Below are 26,805 nucleotides of genomic sequence, written 5' to 3' on the forward strand. Positions count from 1 at the left end.
ATGTGTATGTAACTGCTTGAATCTTAGGTGAGGCTGACCAAAGACTCACCAGATAAGATTATACTGAATATGGTTCTGAGATTGTTTGTAAGCCCTGTATGGCAAAGATGACATTCTCAGAAATAACAATTGGAGAGCAATTACAGATTATAAAAGAACTGATAAAGGGAACGAGAGAAGTTACTCAGTGTACCATACCTCAAAAAATGAAGAATTGAAAATCCTAGAAAAGTTTGATTGGTAACTAAGAAATCTCCTGAGCCTTGGGAAACTGCAGATGGGCCTATAGGACAAAGCAAGGTAATGCCTCTATTTCAAGAGAAAGAGACTGTGACTGATGAACATACACTCTGCGTAGGAGTCTGTTATATTATACACTCTTATACACCCTTTCCAGTTTATATACTTTTTATTTTCAGATCACTAATTATAAACGAGAGCAACTCATTACTGGCTTAGTTGTGACCTCCCACCTAAGAAGCCAATAACATGGAGTGGCCAGGGGTCAGCAGAGTTTCAACACTGCATAGCCAAACGAGGTCTGATGAGGCCTCTAGCCCAAGGAGACTAAAGTGGGATTTGTGATAGACATCAAAATCCTGGCAGTGACTGCAGACAAGGAACAGCAGCCAGCTCCCTTTGCAATCTTTTTCAAGAGGGCAAATGTCTTCTCTTTGTGCATCAAGGAGAGGAGACTGACTTTATGCTTCTGTCTCTTCTTTCCCTCTGTTCTGCCAAAATAATACCATTTGAATATGCCATTTTGCTGACTTCATGGTTTGCTAAGCAGGGAAGTGCATTGAGAGCCTTGACTGCCTGACATAACTCTCCCTGCCTTCTGGGCTCAGGCTGAAGACTCGGTGTTAGACTAGACCTGAGCAAGCTGAGCCTCTTCATTCCTGCTGCTGCTGAAGATTTGGCAGGAGGGTTGCAGGAGTAAGACTAAGGAAAGTTGCCAGCCAGAAGAAAAGCTATCAACAGCCAATTAGCCTCAAGTATTAAATGACGTTTTTGCTTCTTTCTCCAAATAAATTGTTAATTGAGATTAATTAGCTATCGCTTGCTGTCAAAATAGAAGCATTTATCGAGTGGGAACACATAGGGTCTGTCCTGTGCCCAGTACTGCTCACTAACAAACATGATGATATACCAAGTATCTTTTAAGAGGGGAACGTTAGCACATTGGAGAACAGGATTAAAGTTCAAAATTATCTCAACAACTATCAAAAACAGCCTGAGTAAAACAAGACGCAATTCAACAAAAGCAAGTACAAAGTCTTACACTCCGATGGGAATTACTAGCTCCCTAAACAGAGGAACAAGGAATATGTGGCTACAGGGCAATGAAGGAGGTGGAGTACTAGAAGGAATCGCAGGCTGAATAAGGTCAAAAATGCACAACAATTTTCTGCAATAAAAGCAAATATCAACCCAGAATGGATAAAGAGGAACAGAGTTCATAAAATGCATTAAGTAAACCCTTCCCTCTATGGAGGATATCTGATGGGAACAGGGTACCCAGTTTTGGGTGCTGCACATCAGCAAAGATATAGAATCATAGAATTTAATAATAACCTCTCAGCTGTTAATTCATAGAATCATAGAATTGTTTAGGTTGGAAAAGACCTTTAAGATCATCAAGTCCAACCGTAAACCTAACACTGCCAAGTCCACCCCTAAATCATGTCCCTAAGCGCCACATCTACACGTCTTTTAAATACCTCCAGGGATGGGGACTCCACCACTTTCCTGGGCAGCCTCTTCCAATGCTTGACAACCCTTTCGGTGAAGAAATTTTTCCTCACGTCCAATCTAAACCTCCCCTGGCGCAACTTGAGGCCGTTTCCTCTTGTCCTTTTGCTTGTTACTTGGGAGAAGAGACCGACACCCACCTCGCTACAACCTCCTTTCAGGGAGTTGTAGAGAGCGATGAGGTCTCCCCTCAGCCTCCTTTTCTCCAGGCTAAACAGTCCCAGTTCCCTCAGCCGCTCCTCATAAGACTTGTTCTCCAGACCCCTCACCAGCCTCGTTGCCCTTCTCTGGACACGCTCCAGCACCTCAACGTCCTTCTTGTAGTGAGGGGCCCAAAACTGAACACAGTATTCGAGGCGCAAATTCGATGGGAGAACAATGAGAAATTCAATGGGAGAACAATAGCAAAGACAGGCGATCTAGGAAACTGTTTATATGAATTAAAAAGAGGGAAAGTGTTAATCTGAGAAAAGATATACCCGTCCTGAAACAGGGCTGCTGAAAAATAGCAGGAAATTTGTCTTCTGTATCCCCATAATGGGTTTGAAATGCAGCAAGGGAGATCAAGATTAGACATGGGGAAAATATGCTTGTAATAATCACCAGGAAAAAAAAAAATCATCTAGGGAGGTTGTGAAGCAGACACTTTGGAGGTTTGTCTAACTGACTCCTAAAACATCTGTCAGGAAGTAAACTGTAGATACAGATGACTTTGCCTTGCGACATGAGAATAGATTAAATGAATTCTCAAAGTGTATTTCAGCCTTATTTCTATGATTATTTACACAAAAAGCTAGACTGTAACAGCCCTTCATTGCTTTTATGTTTTTCCAATAGGAAGGGCAAGCTTTTTATATCACTATTTATTACTCTGAGAATGCAGGTGGTGTTGGCTAGACAGCTAAAATAAAAACCCAGCAGCCACTGATGCAGATACATGGTTTTGGGGTCCAAGAGTGTATCAGTGTATGCAGAATAAGGACTATAGTTAAAGGACATGTAGGAAGTGGTTCTAGCAATTAATTTACCCATGTCCAAAATGAAGTTGGTCTTCATTTCCAAAACGAAATCAACACCGAACCCTAGCCAGCTATCTAGCTAACATTATTCAAAGTGACTTACTATTATGTGATTACAATAATGTGATTACTATTAGGTGATACATGCTGTTCTATAAACAAGATTAATCCACAATGTCCTTTTCTTAAATTTACTGACGTTACTTATGCACAAATTTTGCTGACTACATTTTAAACTTGGCTCTGTCTGTGGCTGTACGTGAACTTGGGCTTTGCATTGTTGTACAATATTTCACTTGCACAGCAGCTGTACTGTCTGTTCAAGTTCACAGAGTATCAAATCCTGATTGCTTTTTTTGCTGTGTTAGGAAATACTACACACGGCTCTTCTCTTGTATCTTTAGCTTTAGCCTTTTGAATGATAACTTTTATAAATAACTTATTTATAAAGTAACTGTTATTTATAAAATACTCTCAGATATCTATTAATGGTGTTAAGGAAATGCAAAGCATCATTTTTCATTTTGAAATTGATTACATAGTTCCATAATGTGGTTGCTTTTTTCTTTTAATATGGGCTACAGTAGGCACTGCTTTCCTAAAAAAGAAATCTGTAGAAAATAGCACCTAATTCATAATGACTCAATAGAAAATTAAGAGGATTATGAGATTTCATTTTAAAAGTACCACACAGCACTTAATAACGTGGCTTTCTTGAACAGGAGAATTGAAACAAGCAGCTGTGGGAAATTTTAATCGAATTAAGTTGCATGTGTTAAAATGTATAATTAAAAGAAAAAGTGGCTTTTGACTTTATACATATGATTCCTGCCAACATAAAGGGAGGAAGACAGCACCATTTGCTGAAAAGAAGAGCACAGTTCATCTGATCATGCCTCTTCAGTTATAAGTGGAACACGGTTTTATTCTATTTGGTAAAAAATAATAGAACTTTTTTTGGCTTTAGAATCTGGACTCTATGATAGAAGGTGGTAAGAATTAAGCAGGTTTCCTATTCCTCTTTCCTGTATGGTGAACAGGTCCTAATACCCTTCTGGGCAGAACAGCAATAAAGGATTATTCTCCTTTAATTGAGCCTGATGTGGCTTACCCAGAATCTGTAAAGAGGAGGAAGGCAAGCAGTCTTATGTCACTTATGTAAGTAGCAAGATACTTTGTGATCCTGGAGTCTGCTAGTATGTATTTCATTTCTATTTTTACATCCATTTAGAGAACTTTGACTTTTAGCCTGAATTAATACCTGAAATTAGATCATAAAGTTTCTCTGTGTTGAATTATTAAAGCGGAAATACCCAACAGTGGAATAGAGAAACTATATTTCTGTGATTCAGAATTAGTAACATATCCTCTGGTGAAACTACAGCTTTGAAGGATGTGTGTGTCTTCATTTAAAGATCACCCTTTCGGTTGGCGTGTTGGCTTGGGCAGAAGAGAAACTGAGTATGCAGTGAACAGCAACGAAGGACCTAAGGGTAACTCAAAGAGCATAAAGTTTGGCAGGTCTTGAACTCTCTGAAAGCCCTTTTGAAATCTCCGGAAAATAAACAGGAGCAGACTCTTTCATGAGGTTAAGTCCTGCAGTTAGAGGAAACTTTCTACAGCAGTTTCCTAAGATCAGCAGAAGACCAGGTCTGTGAAAATGCTTCTGACCCTTCCCCGAGCAGAGGAACCTCAGGCTGGGCAATCTGCGCTCTGCCGCCCACCCGCCCGGACAGAGACTGCCGCAGATAAGGAGCAACTCCCACAAGCACTAGCCATGAAACCCAACTTCTTGCAGTTGTAAAAGCAGACAGCATATTCACGGAAATTTCCATGGCTGAATAGAGGCTTTTGACTTGCCTAATAAAGCCAAGGGGCTATTTCCAGGGAGGCTGGGAATTGTTCTGAGCTGGGTACCCAGGGTCCCTGGTCTCTCTCCAATTTAAGTGCCCAATTTACAGGCTATTCTACCTTCACAAGAACTCTCCCTGCCATTATGTGGAGGAAGTAGTACCTCTCTTGTTTACCATTCTTTAGATAATGCGCAGCCTCCAAGAAAAAGCTCAAAAACTCTCAACCTTTACATTAGCTGGGTCTCTGCTGGTAACATCTGGAAAAGTATGTACGGTTTCAAGAATGTAATCTAGCAGAAAATGAAAACTGTCCTCCTAAGAGAAAGCAATGTGCTCAGTTCCTTAATGCTGCTCTGTTTGCAGAGCCATATTCCAAACTGTACCTGGAAAGTGTTAGAAGGGTGTTTTTACCTGTCTCATATACCGCTTCGGACACGGAGGTAAAGTGGTCTTCTACTGTGTATTGTGCCAGCCGGAGCGTGTCCAAACCTCGAACTGAATCATTTCCTCTAGTCCAGTAAAACATGACATCATTGATGTTATAACCCCCTGTAGTGATACACAAGCCAACAAAATTGTTTATTTTACACAATAATTAATGTGTTGAGCACACTTATGGTTCAGCTGTTTCTTATTTGTCTGTCCGAAAGTACAATTAGACATAAACAATGACGGTTTTTGGCAGAACGTAATGCCTGTTTGCAACAAAACTCCCAATAACATGCAAAGTCTTATCATTTAAAAGCTGACTTTTTCAGAGGTGGTCTTTTTTATATCTTTTATTCTAGTATAGACGACAAACTGTTAAAAGAGATTAGTACCACATGGTATTCTAAAGGCAAAAGCTATTACGCTTTAAAGAAATACAGTTTTTATGAATTATAGCACTGCCAGCATTTGGACTAAACATTAAGTGTGCCCTTTGTTGCACCCCAGGCTGCTGTTTCTTGTTGCAGCGCGTTTGATCCTCATTCCCATAGAAACGAAGGGGTGAGGAGAGCAGCAGGGCTGCTGCGTGCTGGCGCTGCGCTCTGAGCTGGGCCTGGATCGTCACTTGGGATGACATTTTGGCGTAGGAGCTTGGATGCTTCCCAAGGACACCAGCTTAGATGCTGATGTTTCTGCAGGCTCAACAGCGTGGCACGCTTCAGGGGCCCCAGGAGACTTCCTCTTAACCTTCAAGTAGTAATTAGGAGCCGAGACGGGACATGAATCATCTATCAGAAGGCAACTGTATTTTGCACACACTTGTCAATATGCAGCACAATCATAGCTAAGATACCTCTGTAGCTTTTTCCCATTATATTAAAAGGCAGGCAATTTTCAGACTAGTGTATATGATTAATTCAAGATTATGTTAATGTAATTTACATGTTAACAGGGAGCATTTGAACATCTTTTCCTTTAGCTTGCTTAGATCAATCATTCTTGTATCTGACAGACTTATATTGTGCAAGTTAATAGCTAAGCTTAGGGGACAGAAACATGAGCCAATGATTATTTTTAGACTCCAGCCAATTGTAAGTAAATTACAGTGAGACAATAATGCAATACATTGCACAAGGGTATATGCTGCAAAAAGAACAAAGCTCTAGAATCACAGAAAAAGAGATGCATTAAAATAAAAAGAGCATTTTAATATTTTTAAGTTAATGGCTTTGTTTCCTGCAATGACAAAAAAGAACTGATTTCCTACAGCCATTTAATGTAGGATAAACAGGAGTTCAGAAATTTCATTTCAAGGAAACACTATGCTGGTTACCAATTAAAATGACAACTTCACCTGGAAATTCTTTCCCTGACCATTCTTTAAGTGTAAATCTTGTTTTCACTCTCACTGGCGCTTTTCTGAAAAGGTATCATGACCAGGGATCTCTGCTCACGCTATCACATTTATAGCAATTAAAGCCAAAACACTGCTGTGTCAAAAGACTAAGCCAAAAGCATGCACGTCCAAGCTAAGTTCCCAGTTCTCTAAAACCACATGCTGGGAAGTTTCCCAGATTTGGGAGATGAAAAATAAAAGTAACATTTCCTATAAATAAATGATTGCATTGTCCTCAGTCAAAACAAAGAGCTTTGTAGCAGCAGTTTTTATGCATGACTCCAGGCATGGATTCATTTTACTTTCCTCCAGTATAAATGAACTGCAGATATTTAAATAAAATCCAAAGAACTAGAGAGTACCACAGTAAATTCTTATTTATTTTTACAAGATATTCAGTCTTCCAAGTTGTATGAGATGGGAGAAATTCTTGATGCCTGGATGGGTGATAACAAGCACATCTCCAAGGATGGTTGTTTTGCTTTAATAGAACCATTTTTGTTCCAAAGTATTTTCATTAGCTGAACAATTAGTAGGTTTTGGTGATCTTTCCTATTAAAATTTTTTGAAAATACTGGTTCCAAAACTCTATTTGTGAAGAATTTTCATGGGGAGAATCTTCCTAATAGTCAGTAAAGTTAAATAGCACAGTGCTCCCTCTGTGCAAAGTTATTCTTTATTCAGGGGATTAATATTTTACTAATTATAAAATGTTTAAAAAGTTTATAGAGACAAAATCCTTAAGCCATGTTATTTGGCTTTTACAAGTAATCTCTGTTCTCTTTACATGACACTGAGTTTTCATTCTAACTAATTCCTCAAGCTCAAAATGTCTCATTCCTGTACTTTGTTGATACAGTACGAACAGCTAATGTCAACAGGGTTAGCTACAGGAATAGTAAATTTGGGATTAAACATTCATAATGCCCATTACAGACGAGTTTCTTTACCTTTCTGTTGCTAATTTTAATTTCCCCTGATTGTCAAGCACAAGTTAAGTGCCTTCACAAGGCTCTTCACTGAATAAATGCTGAAGGACAAGTTCAAAAAGGAAATAAAATTTCAGAGATGGGCCCAAAACACGAATATGTATTTGGACTGCAGGCCTGGGGGCGGGGGGGTGGAAGAGGAAAGAAGCCCTCAGCCCAGCGTGAATGAATGGTGGTGTTCCCTGCCACATGGCAGAGAGCATGGCCCCCCCCGGCAGCACCAACCGAGACAGGAGCCCTCCAAGTCCCCAAATGTCACACCTGCCATATCAACAGAGACCCAGAGTAGCAACTCTCTGTCTCCTAACATATGCCTGTACTACCTGCTAAAGTGTTGCAATAACAGGGGAAAGAAACAATAGACATTTTGGCTGAAATGTATTTTGCTGTGCAGAAAGTATAAATCAATTAATGTTATTAATGACTAATAGCAAAATAGCATGTTGTAAAGGCCACTAGGGATGCTTTACTGTGTAAAGCCATCACGTGATAATATCGATTGATTACATTAGTAATCACTTAATAAAAAGCCTAGCCCTGTTTCAGATCACATATTCGCTATGTATTTTACGTTTTATTTATCCATCCACACAAATACCAATGTGTATAAATAAAACGTAAAATGCATAGCGAATATGTGATCTGAAACAAAGTGTTAGGCCTTTTATTAAGACGGATATTGCTTCTAGCTGTTTTCTTTAAAACCAAACACCAATGTCATGGGAGCATTTGTGATGACATTATTATGTTTTCCCCTTGGACAGGAGACACTTGTGTGTTGTTGAAAAAGCAGATGGAATCATTCTGAAAAATGCTCATTTTAAATTATATAGGGAATTTTCCTTTTTTTAATCCTGTCAAATAAGTTTAAGCACTTACATTTCATTCTGGAACTAGAGAAAATATTAAATGACTCATTAGGCAATGCTGTTGATGTAGAACCATATGCATTGACTTACCAATATGCTCTTCCAAAGGAAAATAAATTAGAGATAAATCCAAATTCTAATTCAAATCACTATTTGTTAAACAGATCTTATAAAACTGCTGATGCTAGAGGGACCCCTGTGTAAGGAAGGTTTTGGGGTTGATTCCCTTTGCGGTTCTGTCTAAAATGAAACTTTGCAGCAATCGTCTAATTGGTCATTGCCAACAGGAGATAAAGAACACACACTCATCTGAAATGGTAAAGAATAAAACTTGACAAGTACTGAAAAACCTTCCAAAAGACTTTAAATATGTATTGACGTGTATTTGAACATATATTTTCACCTTACAGGATTGGATATCCTTTTACATTATCCCATGCAAAAATATTTTGATAGAGTCTTATCATATGAATAATAGCAAAACGTTAACTATAAACATGAACGTTTGGGTATTTGCAAAGTGACCATGTCTACAAAGTATTAGAGAGCATATTTTAATTAAAATTATGAGGACATTGATTGATAAAATGAGAACCTATAAAGGTATATTTAGTCTTGGTCCATCAATTGATGACATTTTTTCCCAGAGCACTGGCATGGAGACAATTAAATAAGTCAATGAAGTTCTGTATATATCCATCTCAGAACAGAACTGTCTATGCAATTACCTTTTTTTCAGTATGAAGACAGTAAATTAATTAAATATGAACTCTATGCCTTACAAATAAGCCTTATTCTAATTTCTCTCTTTCCTAAAGGAATTGTACATCGGGGGAGGGGGGAAATATGTGCTATCTGAAAGAGAAAAACAAATAAAAGATATTTTCTTGGCTGTGCTGGAAAATGTCTGCTCACAGAACTCCCCCTGAAGACCAACAGAATAACTGCAGGATGCACTGCAAAACAAGGCCTATGATAATCTCCTGAGATTTTGTTTAATCATTAATAGCTTGGCAGCATTTCAGTACTGCCATGCTATTTTCATGATGCCTCGTGCATTTATCTTTGTATACAAATACTATTGTAATTCAACAGGGACCGGTCACTGGCTTCTTTGAAAATTCCAGCCTCTTTGATAATAATATCTAGCAGCCCTTAAAAAAGATTACAGATATTTTTCTAATTGTGTAAAAATAATAAGTATTAAGCATCTTACAGCTTTCCAGTTGCAAAGTACACATCTGCTTATCCATGGGATATTTGGTCAGATCCATGCTGCATGCAACAGTTGTGGTGATCCTTGAAAAAAAAAGAGTATTGCTGATTATTAATGGGATAAAATTGTTCATCAGTAAAAATAAAAATAAGCCATGTATCCTTCTTGAAATAATATTTGCGGGCAAATATCTATTATGAGGAAAAATATCTAGTATTTACTGATATCTAATGGGGAAGAGTAATAAGCATCTAGAACAGGAAACAGCTCCAGAATAGCTGAGTTTAGTGGCAGTCTAAAAAGGCCACCCCTTGCTCCCTTCTCACTTACAGTGTGCATTTTCCTTTGTTAATATTTTGCAATATATTTTACAATTTTGTTATATTTCTCGAAATCTATTATAAAGGATAATCCGCAATAAATAATGCAAATCAATCATCACAGCTTGCTTTCCTCTGTGATGACTTCATTGCAAAACAATTGGAATGGCAAAATGCAGTTCCTGTATTTGGTCTACATGAAAGCAAAAGGGCCTATTTAGGGAAGAAAGGGAGACCTATTATTAAATTTAAGAATTTAATCATATTGGTCAATAATATTACATATTCATAAGACTACAAGACCGTGCATATTCTACTTTTACAAATAGATCAGTTTCTTAAGCATAAAATTCTGCTAATCTGGAAAGTTTAAAATGTAAGTAGAAGCCAAATATAAAGGCTGGTATGAGGTATATACATACCGTAGAGCATACAAGACTGTTCCATTAGGGTATATTCTTATAAGACGATTCTCAACAGTGATATCATGAAGAAAAGACTTTTTGGAATCAACTATGAAGGTATCTGGTACCCAAAGCATTTCCACAAGCCGACCATCTAAGCTTAAACTCTTATTGCCATCGAAACAAAGTCTCTCATCAGTCCATCGCTGCCTTAGAAATATGGTAGCTGTGTAGTCCTGAAAGAGAAAAAACGAAGTTATCATACAGAGCAAGCCTCTACTATATTGTTTTACAAAAGTTTATGGAAACAGCTGTTGGGCACAAGTAGCCTGTGACTCTCCATGTCCCATTCTTAAATGCTGGCACTCCGATAGCAGTTGTACTGGCTCTTGTACTGCCAAATTTTCCAGCACTTGATGTGAGGTTGACATCATTAAGAAATATTATCTTCAGTAGATTTTGTTCTTATGGTCATTGGAATTTTACAGTAAAAGCTGATGGCCTAAGTCTGGGGCTATAACTCAGCTGAAATCATCAGTTTTGTAAGCAGATAATCTGGCTCTGTAAATCTTTAAATTTTAAAATGATGTATATAAGTGGTTGCAAACATTTTGTTCACATAAACTACTAAATAATGCATTTTTTAAGAAAACTTTGGAAAAAGTTGTATAACTTCAGATAGACAAAAGGATGAAAGAAGTTAGTGAAATAGGAAGGGAATCATCGTCTTTTAGCACAGTTTATCCTTTCAGCATCACGAGGGAAACAGTGGTGCCAAATTTATCAAGACCTTGAATATAGCTCTCAGCCCAATTCACCTTCAATTCAGATATGCCTTGTAGTCTTACATTAAAATCACACTATTTCTTAGCACCTTTTTCATCAGCTTTTGATTTTATGATGTGTTTTTATCAGTATGATAAGTTCATCTTAATTTCTGACCTTACTTCCCCCTTTCTAAATACTAACTAATACTTATTAAGTACAGAGGGCTTCTAATATTCATCTTCTGTAGAAGCCTGAGTAATGAAATGGTGAGGTACTTGTATATATATACACACTTTTAAAATATATTTATTTATTTATATGTGCACACACTTTTTAATATACACACACACAAATATTTTCTAATATTGAATATCTGATTAATTAATTTTGTCTTTTATTTCTATGTAGCAATGGAGGATCTTTAATTAGAAAAGTATACTCCATTTCATAGTTTGTTCAGAAATAAATGATACAAATGTAATGAAACAGCTGGAATAAATTAATGTGTGACAGTAACAGTAAAAGAGAAAAACCATGAGTTCAGCTGTGTCTAATCACAAGGAAGGCTTCAAAGTCACATGAATATATCTTTAATTTTCTGAAATGCATAAAGATTTAGACATTTCATCTGGAAAATAAATACTGCCCTACATGCCTTTCATTAAGATTAATGCTCAGTAGCAAATTTCCGTTTGTATCTGTGAGAGGTGTGATTTGCGTCTGCATTTCTATACTTATTATAGTGCTATAACCACTACCTGTAGCGAAAAATAAAATTCCATCTCCTAACACACATTGACTGCACAAGGAGAAAAGCCTGAAAGTCACATTGCCAGCAGCTGTAAACACAAGACATTAGCTTATCAACAAGCAAAACAAAAAAGATTCCAAAAGCTACAATACCATATTTATTTCTGATATTGTATCAATGCTTGCAATATCCAGACTCATTCCAACTGACACAGGACCATCTGCAAAAAAGAGAAAGTCAGAATCTAGCACACAGTTCTTTAATACTCAGTGTTCAGCAGAACTGGCTACAAAATCTTCCACAATGTGATCCATTTTTTTCTAAATGTTTAGTAGCTTTTTTAAAAGGAAATATTCCTCAAACTTAGATTATGAAAGAATTTTAATGATTTCGTAACCAAAATATAATACTTCTAGACTAACAGTATCTTGGTTTTAACAAACATGCTTTATTTCCTGGTTTATATGATTATTTTTTTTTCCCCAGAAAAAAAGTGCCGGGGAAAACGTTGCACAACAAGTTGCGGAAGGTACAATCCCCACGGTACATCACACCCTTCTGCTCTGAGGTGCAGAGCGGTGGAAAGAATTCTTCCAGCTGCAACATCTGGTCCATCAGATGTTAGTGAACTAAGGAGTTGCACCCGGCAATGTCACATGGTTAATATGCAGATGGGATAGCTGAGTGACTTTATTTACTGCCTATTTAAGAATATATTGTCTATATCGTGTCACTGCATTTCAATGTCTTGCTTTTGACCATTAGCAGTTAACTTGTGATTTGAATACTTGCATTTATAAAGGAAAACTAGTCATTTTATTCTCCTTTTAATATTAATATCAGCTGAAGGTTTATTCAGTGTGATTAAATACCTTACCAAGTAGTTGTCATTATAATGTTAGTATGCTCAGACTCTCGTTTCCTTGTGAATGTGCATTTTACAGTGTCAGAAGGAAAATCACCAGCCATTTTAAAATCACCATGCGTTTTAAAAGTGCGGAATTTGTGCAGCGCTTTCATGGAAACATGACATTACCCCTGGTTGAATATGTGCAGAATAATTAACAGAGAACACGTACAAGGAAATTCATATTAAACAAGTGCATCTTTCCAGGTAATTGAGAAGCAGAGAATGCAGCACTGAGAAATGCAGAAATGCTTTAGATAAGATCTATGTAGCTGATGGTGCCAGTATATCGCAGGCACACTGCTGAAACCCCCTCTTGGCTCCTTGCAATGTATTATGTACATAGCTCTTACGTGCTCCCAAATGGCATCTAGAGGCAGATGGGGTCCAACTCTACCCCACTGAGTAACACTAAAGAAAAAAATGTGTCATTCTAAGTGGTATAAGCGTATTAGTATTTTTATTTTTTTCCAAAATAATTTCCATTTGGAATGCATGTGTTAAAGTTGTTAAACATCTGGCACTCCTGAAAAAAAAAAAAAAAATCTATAAATGCTTTGTTCTGGACTCAGTTGAAAGCTCAAATATAAAGCTCCAGCTTAAAGCAGGACTGTAGGCTTGCAGCATCCCCTGATGGTAATCTATGTGTTTAATTATATACTATAAATTGTGTATAGGGATCAGAAGAAATTGTTCATCTATTTGAAGACGACTTTAGAGGTTAACTTTGGAACAAAATTATTTGACTGAAAAGTTCTCAGACCATTGACAGCTTATTCTTCTGTTTCTTTCCATTCTTTTCAGGTTTTGATACTCCAAGAATACATTTATGTTTTGTCCCTCCAGGGTTTTCCCTCTAGGAAACTCAGCCCAACTTTCTAGGGTGCAACAGCAACAGAGTCAATTGATACTTATGCTTATATCATTATTACAGTATCACAATTACATATATTGCCATCCTCAAAAGATGTGTCAGAGCCTCAAAAAATCATTAAATTTAAAAGTAAGTGTGATTTATAATCTATTTTCTGATTTTTTTTTAAAGTCTTCCTACAGATTCCCATGTATGACTGTAACAGAGCATATTACTGCCAACCGTCACACAAGAATTTGGGGGGAACCTCACCATGCAAGGCATATGCTTAACGATGAACCATCCTAAGGAGATGACAATGCAGTGTTCAGCTGGCTATGTGGGAATTGTGGCTGGGAATAATCAGATTCTTTCCTATTATATCATATTTTATTGGTAGGAACAACACTTGATCCTTGCCTAGTTAAGGTGATACAGATTAGGGGAAATGTTCACTAGCAGCATTTCAGTATCATCAGTGCTATTGTTACACGTCTGAGATGAAAAGCTGACTTTCCAGAAAGATTACTGAAATTAAATTAGGTTTAATTCTTCTGGAATCACAGAAACAGGACTTTGTACATCTCTTCCTTCTTTCTTTCCCGTTGCGGTATTTTTCAAAATATTATTGAGTAACACAACAGAATTGTAGTGTTGGGTGACTCCCAACCACCAAAAGGCATCTCATTTAGGCTAAGAGGTACTTCAAGCTCAAACTGATTGTCCTAGCACAGACCTGCCTTGCGGTTCAAGTGCTAAGGAGTGGTAGTGAATCCAGGACAAAACCGTCCTGCTCTGCTAGCCCTGACAGCCTTCACAACCCAAGTGCTTGTGCTGTGCAGCCAGCCTCTCGAGCCAAGCACTCATGAAAACTCAGCAGAAAATGACATCCCCTCAGATACAGCAACATGCCAGGGAGGAGCTGTGCAGGACAAAAGAAAAAAAAAAAAAAACACCACAACAAACCAAAAAAACCCACCACAATTATGGAAGGGCTCTTTATTAACACAATACAAGCTGCTGAGAATAGCTAGAATAGCTTTGCTTTAACAGTTAATTAAATCAGAACAATATTAATGGTTAAGTGCCAATTTCTTTTTTGTGTGTGAGGCTAAATACAATTTATGGTGCCTTACTAAATAAGCAAAGTATTAATAACAGAATGAGTCTTCCCATAATTATTCACTGGGTTTTCCCCTGAACTTCTTCTGAAAGGTCTGCAGCGGACGGTGTCAAAAACAGGGCAATAGACCAGATGAGGCAGTCAGTTCCTACATTTCCATATGTTTGGCAGGAATTGTATATATAATGACAACTTCAGAAGAAATCTACTGATCTTCAGAAGAAAACTAAAGTCACTCTGTCCTGCGTTAGTGAAGGGAATCTTCAAAACACGGCAAAGAAACGTCAAAGGGTGTGCCTTGTTACAGCAATGGGTGCACAATCTAATTAACATACATTTTAACTTTTACTGAAATTTATGTACAAAGACTGTTACTTGATGCACTTTACGGATATTCACAGTAATCCCATATGGGAAAGCAGCCAGAAGAGTGGCAGATAGCATACCTAAAAATTGTTTGGATGACTGCAATGATCAGAGTCTGTTAAACTTTGTACCAAAGTAAACCACCACTGTGTCACGTATGTATTTGTAACTCTGAAGACCTACTAAAATCAAATCGGCATTATCATGACCTGCCAGTGGTGAGCTGTTAGTCCTAGCTCTTTTTCATTTAGTTTAAGAAAACTTAGAACAATTCTGACATTCAGAAATATCTCAAAAGGGATGGCTTTTTGAAAGAACACCTCATCCTTGCAGCAATACTGGATAAAATACTATGCAACTCTAACAGAGAATTAGAAAGAAAAGTATTGCTAGAATAATTTATTATAGTTTCATGAAAAACTGTTTTTGTCTGCCTGATTGCCAGCTTTGCTTTGTTTTAAAGTATTATGGGACTTTTAGATAAAGTGATACATTACGCTTGGATTTTCTGGGTGCCTTTAACTTCCCACCACAAGTCATCCTTCCTGACAAATACATATTACGTGAAGAAACCGGACAGATTAAGATAGGCCTTCTGGCAGATCTCAACTGTAATTGTTGATACAAAGACGTCAGAAGACAGACCCATTTTTAGCAGGAATCAGCTTCAATCTTATTTGTTCGCATCAATGATCTTTAGACAGTGATGTAGCTTCGCTAGTACAGTTTGTGGACAAGACAAAAATTGGTGGGGATCATAATAACAGCTTGTTAAATCATTTGTCAAAAACACATATTTTAATACAACCAAATCCAAGCAATTAATGTGGGGACAAATAATGCAGGCAGTATGTACAGGATAGGAAACTATCTTGGCAAGCAGTGCCTTTGAGAAGGATTTAGAGGTTGTCACAGATAATCATTTCAACATGATCTTTCCATATTATGCTTTGGCAGAAGCACTACTGCAATGGGGAGCAATACACAGAATTAAGTTATCTTGCAATCTAGACTGTATTGGCAAGACTGTTACGAGATTACCGTGACAAGATTTGTTTTCCACATTTGAAAAAACTGCAAACAGCAGACAGAGTTCAATTGAGAGAGAGAAATACTCCAGAAGACAAAAAATTCTGGAAGCTTAATATCAAAGCTTGTAACACGAAAAGTAAGGAACAGCATTTACTCAGCTCCTCAAAGAGAAGATGCAGAGGTGACGTGCCCAATGTCAGTAAGCACATAGAAAAGGTATCCAGTAGCAAGTTGTACACATTCTCTGACAAAGCAAAGGAAGATCCCAGTTTATGGAAGCTAGACGCAACATGAAACTTCAAATAAATTGATTTTTTTCTAACTGAACTTAATCACTGTTCATCATTTAGAGTCTCTAGACGTCAACATTTGGGGGGGGGGGGGGGGGGAGGAGACAGCAAAAACCAAATTGTCCTGCATGCAGGAAGCTGGGTTTGGTGGCAATTGTAGTCTCATAGTGTCTCTTATTTCCATGGGAAAGGAAGGAAAATCTACATTACCATCTGTATGCTGAAGTTTACAGCTTTGCACCAAGTCATTGATTTATTAAATCACAATTTTAAGGATTCCGTAGGGATTCAAAAGATATTTTTTCCCAATATACAACTGGCCATACATATTCTGGGCTTTTTGCCTTTCTCTGAAGGATTAGACATTGGCTAACTGGTACATAAAATAGTCTTTAGACGATGATTATTTGGTATTCCTTTCTGATGTACCCTGTGAGCTTGTCTCAATAAATCAAAGGGTCTTAGACACGGCTAACATTCTGATATCTCCTGGTCTCTTTTGGAGGTAAACTGTAAACTTCTGAGGACTAAAATGCCTTCCCATTGAAGGCATTTTCAATTTCAATTTCCCATTGAATTGAACCCATAGAACTTAATATAAACAACATTTGAGAAAAAAATACGATGACTGATCTTACACAGAAGGTTGGACTCAAAGATTTAATTTGCTTTCTTGACTTTAAACCTTAAGACCATGAAATGTATTACTCATTACAACGCTAAGAAAAATAATCTTTTAAATGTGGTTTAGAATAACTAATTTAAACATGACACTTTTCTATACCACTCGAAAGCAGCTTCCATATTCAAATATACTTAGCTGTGACCTTTTCCTAGTCTCTCTCTTTTTAATTAGAACACTTAAATTATCACATTCAATCACAGAACAAAATCTATTTGTATAAAATTATTTACAAGATTTTATGCATCCCTTAACAACTCTATGAACCTGATCCAAGGCTCACTGAAGTCAGCAGGAATTGCTCATTAATTCAGAGAGGTTTGGCACAGCACCTAAAGTTATAAAATTGGTCTACACAGTTTCAGCAGAAAACCTGATGTTGAAATCAGCTTGTATTGCTGAGATAAAGTGTCAGGGTTATGTAGCACATTTAAGGGAAATAACTGTGCATTTTTAACTCCCTTATGTCAGCTTTTCTATAGAAGACTTTCACATCTATCGAAAAGTCTAGGACAGATATTATTATGTTAAGGGGTACTATCTACTAACACTGGTATAGGAGTATTTCATATTCCAGTCCAAAGAATGGCTAAAATCATTCTAGATAGGTAATGTTTTAATTCACTAATGGAGCTTCCCAGGTCTATCTGTTCAGTTTATTAAGACTTGCTTGATGAACCAGCTCAAAGAGGGACATTAAAATGCTATACTTAAGGAAAGGGAACATTCTTAATAGCAACATTCAGATGAGGGCAGAGCCAAGTAACCAGTCCAGCTGGGATTCCTCTGTACTAAACACTGTGTAAAAGTACCCCCATAATTTGGTAACTGGGATGTGCCACCCACCATGGACAAACATAAAACGCTCAGTCAATTTTACTTGTCTGCAAACCTTTGACGTACTAAGACTGGCTTCAACTAATCTAACTTTAGGCACCTAATTTAGGTGCCTAGAGATGGGAACGACAGTCTGTATTGGGCATAAATGGCAGCGTTTGAGTAGCAAGGGTCTGGAGGGGTGACCTGTGGGAGAGGAGATGACTAAAGTAAGGTGAGATTAATCCAGGCTTAAAATCTAGAAATCTATTAGTTCCAATCCATACAAGGAGAGGAGAAGACAATTTTTATGTTGTTATGCACAGCCATTGGATTCAAATGAAAAATATCTTCATAATCCCCTCGTTATGACACTAGCTGAGTTGTATCCGCTTAGGTAATTTCCAGTCATCTGCCAGTCCCAGCACAAGGACCAAACACAAACAAATAGGCAAACAGAGGGCTTATTAAACTAAGAACTTATGAGCTGCCACAAAATTTCCTTGACTAGTAAATATTTCTGTTTCTCCTGACTTTAGGAAAAAGGAACCTTCATTTTATGATCATTTGTTTATACCTAATGCTTTCTTTTCAGGACTAAAAAACCATTTTGCTAAATATTAAGGAGTTCAGTGTCACTGATTTTGTAAGAGTATGACTGTATCTTGGCAGCAAGCATCACTTCAAAAATCCCCGTTTCCTGCCTGAAGAAAAATTTCAAGGACAAAAAACTTTGAAATGACTTTGAATTACGTTATTCTAAAATTCAAGCTAACCTCTGGCCCTCTCACACTTGATAAAAATCACATTTCAGTGTTCCATTATGACTAGCTAACATTAAGCTCAAAGCACTGTAGATGCCAACAAATAATACCATCTAGTTTTATGACAAATTTCTTCATGCATATTTATGAGTGCATATCTAACTGACCACACAAACAGAAATATGCACACTGTCAAAAGCAAAGCAGTCTTGGCCAAAAAAAAAAAAAAAAGGGGAGCCAAGTGTCTTAAAGAGGCTGACTTTAGGATATTCTTTTCAGATATTTCTGCATATCGACATACACATACTAGGTTCCCATTTTATGCAAATCCTTTCACGCACTTCAGACAGCAAACATAGATCGTGGGGTTAATATGCATATACATCCTTTTCTGTTCATGTTTCTAGAAATACAAGTTTCCTTCCCAGAGTAAATCAGCACTGATAGGTTGACACAATTAGAACTGCGCAGGCTTTTATAGTAGCTGATACTCTCCACCAGTACCAGAATACCCCGGGTTATGTTTTTATCATGCATTTGTTCATCGGCCTACTCAAGTCTAACCAGCACTTTGATCTTATGACCCATTTTTGATTGGTTAGTCTCTTACTATTAACATGCAAACATCATACCAAAGAAATTAAGGATTTGGGGGGATAAGGAGGTTTAAAAAAAAAATGTCACAGAAGAGGTATAAATGACTAAATTGATCCTCTGGCTTCATCAACTATTTAGCAGGTGTGCTGTAGCCATTGACACAATTCTGAGTAAAGTCAGTTATACTGAAGTCTTTCTCACGAAGATACAAGGTATACCAGCTGCAGGCAGACGATATCCATAGAAATAAGGAAAACATTACATGGAACAAAGCTAGGATAGCTGTGGTCACACAGACCAGTATAATCCACTGATTTGTTAAACTGAGGATTTAGGTGGTTTACTAGCTCTGCTTCCGAGAAGAGCAATAGCTTCTCACGGACCTGAATCTCATCCGAGCTGCAGCCCACCTTGCCAGTAACAGAGAGGGGTCAGGGCTGGGCAGATACCACTTCCCACCCCACCCTGAGCATACACGCCTCTATCACATGGAAAATTATCCCAAATGATCTTGCAAAAAGCTACAGGTCCAGAAACTGGGACAAACACTTCCTGGGTCATCCTAACCTAAATTATTCCTACAAAAAAGTAATTTCTCACAAAACCACCAACCCTACATTTAGAAATGGCATTAGTGAAATGTATTTTTCAGAGTCTCATCCCATTCCTTCAGCAGTAGGGCTAATATAGATCCATCAAAGATTTCTGCGACACAGCGTTTGTGTGCCTGAGGTGTGGCGAGCATATGCAGCGATGCTGGCACTGTCTGGAAGTGCTAGACTGGCTCTGCATACGACAGACTTGATCTGTGCTTGAGCTTCTCTGGAATTTCCAGGCAAACACAGAAAGCCCTTAGCATCCCTCTGAACAAAATTCCCAGGCAGAAAAAGAGCTATAGCCTTGCTGCATTACAACAGCTGAGAAAAAAAAATTGGCTTACATTAGAAAAGGGAGATTTGTAACTCAAAAGTGCTTTATTGTTGGCCTTAAATATTATCATAGGATTTTGCAATGAAATTCTGTTTGCTGTCTACCAAAGCACGTCCATCATGGCAGTGCTAATGTATCTCTAGTACTAGCATGAAGTAATGAATGAAATATATTAATGGCCACCGAACATAAAGTTATTTTCCATATGCATCATCTCCAATGAGAAGGGGTTAGTTTATTTATTAGCATTACTTTCATTTTGCTGAAAATCTTCTTAGAAGATGTAAATACTTTGTAGCAGTTGTATCAGCAGCTGAGACAATGACAATAAAAACCAAACAGAGGAAACAGTTTTCCCTTTCTCCTAAACCTAAAATACAGATTTATCTCAATATTTTCATGAAATGGATTCAGAAATTGCACATGATGTGGACTGCCCTTATTGAACAGGCTGATAGTCTCACCAGGTGTTTGGATGGCAAGACGTAACAGTATGGTCTGAGAAACTCTTCAGTCAATCGTTTTGAAGCAGGATATAAACGGATATAAAAGCCTTCATTTGAAGCCTCTAACATTTCTGAATATCTCACTTAAGAACTATTGCCTAGCATTCACTCCGTAAGTTTATTTTCTGACAGACACGTGGTGCTGAGCATGTTTTCAACATGCAGAATATTTTCTTTTTCCGAGTTCTGCACTTACTCCAGGCAGAGATCTTCACCCCGCCTCGTAACTCTTCAGTATTTCTGATAGATGCAATAGCCTGATTCAAGCAAGGAAGATGTTTGTCATTGAGATTTCAGGTGCCTAACGTTGACTGCACTGCAGGGCAGTAAAATCAGCTTTGGTGCAGTAGACTATGTGGGTCTTCCAACCTGGTGACCGTGGCCTTCTGACACAGGGAACTGACATTTTCGATTCATTTTCCCTCACAGTTCTGCAGTGAACCAGTTCAGTGACCTTTAAGACCCAAGGCAAGAAGCGTTTATTAAATAATTCTCTTGCGATCTTATAGCAGATGCACATAATACTTGGTATAGTAACCAGATATGCCTGTGCTTTTATGAACAGTTTGATATATGAAGCTTTCTTATCTTTAATCAAAATTTTTTATAGTTATTATTTAGGAAATTAGGGGAAATTATGCTAGATAAGGTATTACAGTTTATTTCACTGAGGACACATGAACATCAATAGCAAAGTTTCCAGCAGTCTGGAAGTTTTGCTTTGTGAATGCCTGGAATATATCAGTTTCACCTTGGGCCACAAAAGCTATTACGCTATATCTTATTATATCATAGTACATCATGTAGAATTAGATCAGCCACTGTCAAACATTGGAGAAAAAAAGTACAGTGAAAAAAACATTTGCTCTCATTGCTGAGTTTCAGACACTGCATTATGTTATGGCTCAATCTTATTAAAACGGCTTTTCTACTTACTATCAAAAAATGGACGTAGATACTTGTTGTATCCTTTTATTATTTTTTGTATAGTTGGAGGTAGAATTTCACCTTTTCCTTCAGCTTCAGGAATTTGCATTGACCTAAAAGGAATGAAAAAAGTGAGGAAGTTTTAAAAGAACATCATCAATTATAGCAGAGATCACATTCCAGGAAAATGCTGTATTAGTTTCAAGGTTACTGGTGATTACTGCCCATCAGAGAACATATCATGAAGCATTTGTATGTTTGCATTTCACAGCACTGTAGAAAAATAATGTTCTAGAAAATATCAGATTTTATGACCTGTATTAGTCTCTTACTGGAAAAAACCACCACTTTTATACTTTAAAAATCTATCGTTTCTTTGAAGTCTATCATTTCTTAACACCTCACCTGAGAAAATAGTTCCATCTTCTTTAATACCTTCTCTGTAAATAGGGCACTATTATTATAATCTAGGAACATGGGAGGGGTGTTGATTGTTTGTTTCAGCATTTAAAATTAAGTTTCTTTTTACATAATGAAACACATTCAATTTAGCTCCCGGAGAGAGACAGAAACCAGCCTCAGAGATTAGTGCATAAAAACACTTTTAAAATCCTGCTTTTATAACACAATTTTTAAACAGAAATAATCCTGTTGGGAAAAATCAGTGAAGCATAATGAGAATACAAACCACTCCTTTGTTCAGAAACAGCTACAAATATGAGCCACAGAAGTCAAATATAAATAAGTAATTACAAACCCCATTTTTGCCCTGGGGCCCCTGCAATGGCCTCATTGGGAGGTTCATTAGGAGGATGAGCGAAGGGACTAGGGAAGATGCATACCTGAATTGCAATTCTTCACTCAGAACACATCAGGATTCATTTTCATATATTCCCCCCTTCACCTCTTATGGGTCTTGATGGTCAGCAGCTGTGGGAGGGACACCTGGGGCCACTAAGGGCTGTTACACTGTAAGTAGCAGTCCCATAGCAAAAGATACCATAGCTTTGCTCTTCTTTTCTGCCTAACCCCTAAGGTGAGCACCCCGAGAGGGTGAGCACCCCAAGAGTGCGAGCAGGGTGTGCTCACCCATCACAGATTCAGGCTGTGCTCTTCATAAATTAAAACACAAGTGGTACTGACTGCTTGTTGCCAATGATTTGAGAAAAGTGGGGATATGACTTTTCTTTAATTATGAAGGTGAGAAGCAACTAATTGACTGACTCAATTAGAAGCCCAGCTGACTGCAGGCAGAGGCGCTGTCTCTGCTGATGGAGAGCAGCCACCTACATATTCACCAGGAGAGGGTCCCTCTGTTTCTTACTCCCTACACCAAAAGTGACTGGTCACCAAGAATAACCAGCTCTACCCCTTAGCTTTCCTACAGCACGTACAAGAGCTGTAGCTGTGGTGGCTCAGCCCTGAGAAGGATGTAAGTACAAATTCATGGCTAAGTGGGTACCAGTGTTTTCTGGTCTTTCCTAGTCCTGCCAAATCCTCACTGAATTTCTTCTTCCCAATTTCTCCCAGAGCTGTTCTTGAAAACTCTGCTTGCTCTTCCTGATGATATTTCTGGGCCTCCTGTAGCTTTCCAAAGCTTGCTCCTTTGATTTTAATTTTACTATGTTTCTGAGAGAGCTTGAGCTGTTCTGTCAGGAAACTGTGGTTTTCATCCACGAGGAATAATTCAGTATCTTAGACTAGCAAAACTTAAATGCTAAGATGATCTCACTGAATGTACATGGCCAAATAGCACTGCGGTTTTAGATGTGGTGTCTACTGTCTTGAAGTGCTGCTATTGCTGTGTAATTCTTCTGTTCGCCAGACCCTATTCCCACATAAGTAGCTGTTTTTCATTAGCAGTCTTGTAACTCATATAGCGTAGATATTTGAATGACCCTACTTATTTCCCTTATTTTGTCCCTGTTTTTTATTTCTTCATTGCTAGAGAACTATGTTATTAGTTTACTTAGTGTTAAGCGTGGTCTTGAGTAATGCCAGCACTGAAATAAGGAATGTTTCTCCTGTAAGTTGCATCCTAAAGAAACAAGCACGGTCATGTTGAGTTGAAATGTGAATATAAATCAAAAGGCCAGTTTTATGTTGTACAAAAGTGTTGGAATTATAAATGTACTTGAATTTAATTTCTTAAATACTGTACTTGCAATAGATATTTCTGCTTTTGTAATTTACATATAACTTTAGCTAAGTGTTCAATGAGCTGTATGAGTTTAATTTCACAGCTTTACTGGATTGTTTTTGAGTAACTTTCATGTATTGTGAAACAACGAAGGAAAACTTGTCCCTTTTCCACTGCAAGGGTATAATATTGTTCTGCTGATCAGTATGCAGTTGCAGAGTGGTCTGATGTGTTATCATTAAGAGCTAGTTTCTGAAATCTATTTCTTAAATATTTGGCATTATTGTATGGGAGTCCTTCCCTTAAATCACCTGTGGTACCCCTTGAGGTAATTCTTGATTTCCCTCATTACTACTACTACTATTAATGCTACTAATGTGTAGCCTCATATCTTTGATTTTTATGTAAGAACTTTGATTTTTAAGTAAGAACTTGTTAGCATGGGAAAGCTGTTGTGCAGTAATTGAGTCTGTGGATTAACGGGGCACTGTCCCTTGTGTGCTATTTTGCCATATCACCTCTGAGAAGTCTTATCATAGTAAGCCAATATATGAGAGGAACCCGATGCCTCCTAAATGTGAGTGTGTGGTGTTACCATCCTGGTAACTGTGGGGATACTCAGAAGCAGATTGTCAGTGTTGAAAGGCAAGGAACCTACAGATGTTACGTGCCTTAAGTGGTTTTGCTTATCTACATTTTAGGGGAGGATGCCCTGTTTCCTTTAAAGTGCTCTTCAATTCACGTGCCCTATTCACCTCTAAGCAAGCATGAGCTCGCAGCTGCCCACGTTCCTGCATTCTGTCATATAGCCTTATGTAGGGACCACAAAGGATAAATGTAAAAGCTGAGACTCGTTCCTCTTATGCATGTACATCTTCTCATCAATGCATCTAAGCTTCTCTTTTACCCAGTATTTGTGTTGTTATATTTAACTAACTGCATATGTTTTAGCTCCTCCATTTTCTTAATGTATTTGAAATACTGGCATGCATCTAAGTATGGAATTGCCTTGAAACAGCTGTTCCAGCCACTGAGGAGAGAATAGGCTTTTATGGAAGAAAACAATGTATATTTATTTGGCAGCTGGAAATATCTATCTGTTCTGGGCTGTCAATATATAATACATGTTTTAAACTCTTCAGGTTCAATGACCTATGCTTGCCTTTATAAAAGCTGAATTATAATTATTTAATTTCCTTAGTTATTCTTATGGCTCAAAAACTTGTATTTTTACAGGCTAGGCTAAACTTGGAAGGTACAACTGCTTGTTATTCAAGATACTTTGAAGTTAGTGTCTTAACAGAATTGGGTAACTGGAGGGGGAAAAGGGAACATCTGCCCTAAGCAGTAGTATATATCACCGCTTAAAACAAAAGTACAGTCTAGACATATGTACAGGGATATTTTTCCTGGCTATTTTTTGTCAGAAGTTATGTATCATGAAAGAGGCAGAACACCTTAGAACTGAGAGAAGGGAGAAACAAAATGCCAAACGCAGTCTGAGCAAGCTTTTGAAACACTCCCCTCAGGAAAAGTAGGGGAAAAAAGCTTTTTTCAGGCAACCCACTGACAGGCGAAGGGTTTACAGATGCAAATAAAGGTGTTAACTTCTTGTTTCATACCTGATGTGCTCAAGGATACAGGCTTTTGTATGGTCTTTGTAGATAACCTACAGCAGAATCACCTACATCACTGATTAATTCTCTGCTTCAAAACAGCCAGTACTGTCACGGTTTTTTGGTTAACTGGTGAGGTTGAAACAGTAGCATTACATTACTACTTACCAGATACAGGAACAAATACTTAAATAATGTAACTGCTCTTAAACTCGGCCAAAAACAATAATAAACATACCGCAGAATTTTCTGGATCTGACCCTATAAACCCAGGCTAGCATTCTTTAATCTAAAACACACTTCCTGAAATAAATGGGAGCCCTTCTTGGGATCAGATATTTACTTAAGCTTATTTCTGATAATGATTTGAAGTGTAAATTCTATTGATTACTCTAATAAATTTCCCTCAATTTTTTCATTTCTACTTCTTAATAAAAATATTTCTGGGAAAGTGACCATCCAGGCAATCCCCTGGATATAGATTTTAGTATGCGTGTCTATGATGTGATCGTAATGTAATTTAATGTCAAGTGCTGAAAGTGAAGTTAAGAAATGTCATTCAGGAAGGGAGAACTAGAAAGTAAGGTGGAGTCTGATAGCCTGGTGTGACACTGTTAGCATGTGCGTTGTGACGGATCATGTCCTCTATATATCATAGGGAAGATGAGGCTCTGGCTGTCTCTAAACTTAAAAAAAACAAAAACAAAAAAAAAACAACCACCACCATTATTGATTATAAAGTACAAAGTAGAGGAAACTCTCTTCACACATTAGCCAGGGTTTATACAAGTGGAATATCTAAGGGGCTACTGGGGGAGCTGTCCTCACCCTTGCCTCAGTGCACCTCAGTCCTTGGATATTGCTCAGAAATATTTCTCTGTTTCAGTGCCAGGCAGGATAGTTTTTGTTTTAAACGGCACTTTCACCATACCTTCCTGATTTGTGCACTGGAAAAAGGCATTTGTGTACCTAAGCATCGTCTTGGCTGTGAGCTAGCCAAGGGGCAGAGCTGCTTCTCAGCCTGCGTTTGGATTTGGGTACGTGACCGGATCGGCTCAATGCTGTGCACTTCTGTCCAAGGTAAACAGGTGCTGTGCATGCACATAACTCCCATGGGTACTATACGGGAATTAACTGTCTGTGCTTCCGGATACTCTTAGCCGTGTGAAGCTGTAAGGGAGGATTCACAAAGTCTGCCTGATAATAATGAAGGCAATTATATGCTGCAGGCTGAACTTCTCAGGGAATTTTGCCTCCCTGTTAGTTAGGTGCTTCTGAAATTTTGTTGGTCTCTTAGCTGTGTTTTATTACTGCAAAGCCATGAATCATCCAGTGATTATAGAGTGTGGCAAGTCACAGCTGACAAGGAAGGAAGGTGGAATGAGAGCAAGCGTGTGTCTGGACAAAGATGTCTTCATAGCACTGGAGAAGGTGGGGGAGATGGATGTTTTAAACTCCCTTTCAGGGGACTGTTCCACTTGCTCTCACAA

General features: G+C 37.9%; 1 protein-coding gene across 1 annotated transcript in view; it reads right to left on the minus strand.

Annotated features, from left to right (window-relative positions):
• Positions 1–26,805, minus strand: part of LOC143160375 (gamma-aminobutyric acid receptor subunit pi-like) — a 49,035-nt gene that overhangs the window by 12,834 nt on the left and 9,396 nt on the right. Inside the window, exons 3-7 of the mRNA XM_076338095.1 lie at positions 21,569–21,672; positions 11,919–11,986; positions 10,266–10,483; positions 9,524–9,606; positions 5,036–5,173 (exon numbers count right to left, since the gene is read on the minus strand). Of these exons, the coding sequence (XP_076194210.1) occupies positions 5,036–5,173; positions 9,524–9,606; positions 10,266–10,483; positions 11,919–11,986; positions 21,569–21,672 (611 nt within the window). The remainder of the gene's footprint in view (positions 1–5,035; positions 5,174–9,523; positions 9,607–10,265; positions 10,484–11,918; positions 11,987–21,568; positions 21,673–26,805) is intronic.

The sequence above is a fragment of the Aptenodytes patagonicus genome, chromosome 5 (assembly GCF_965638725.1).
Source record: "Aptenodytes patagonicus chromosome 5, bAptPat1.pri.cur, whole genome shotgun sequence".
NCBI lineage: Eukaryota > Metazoa > Chordata > Aves > Sphenisciformes > Spheniscidae > Aptenodytes > Aptenodytes patagonicus.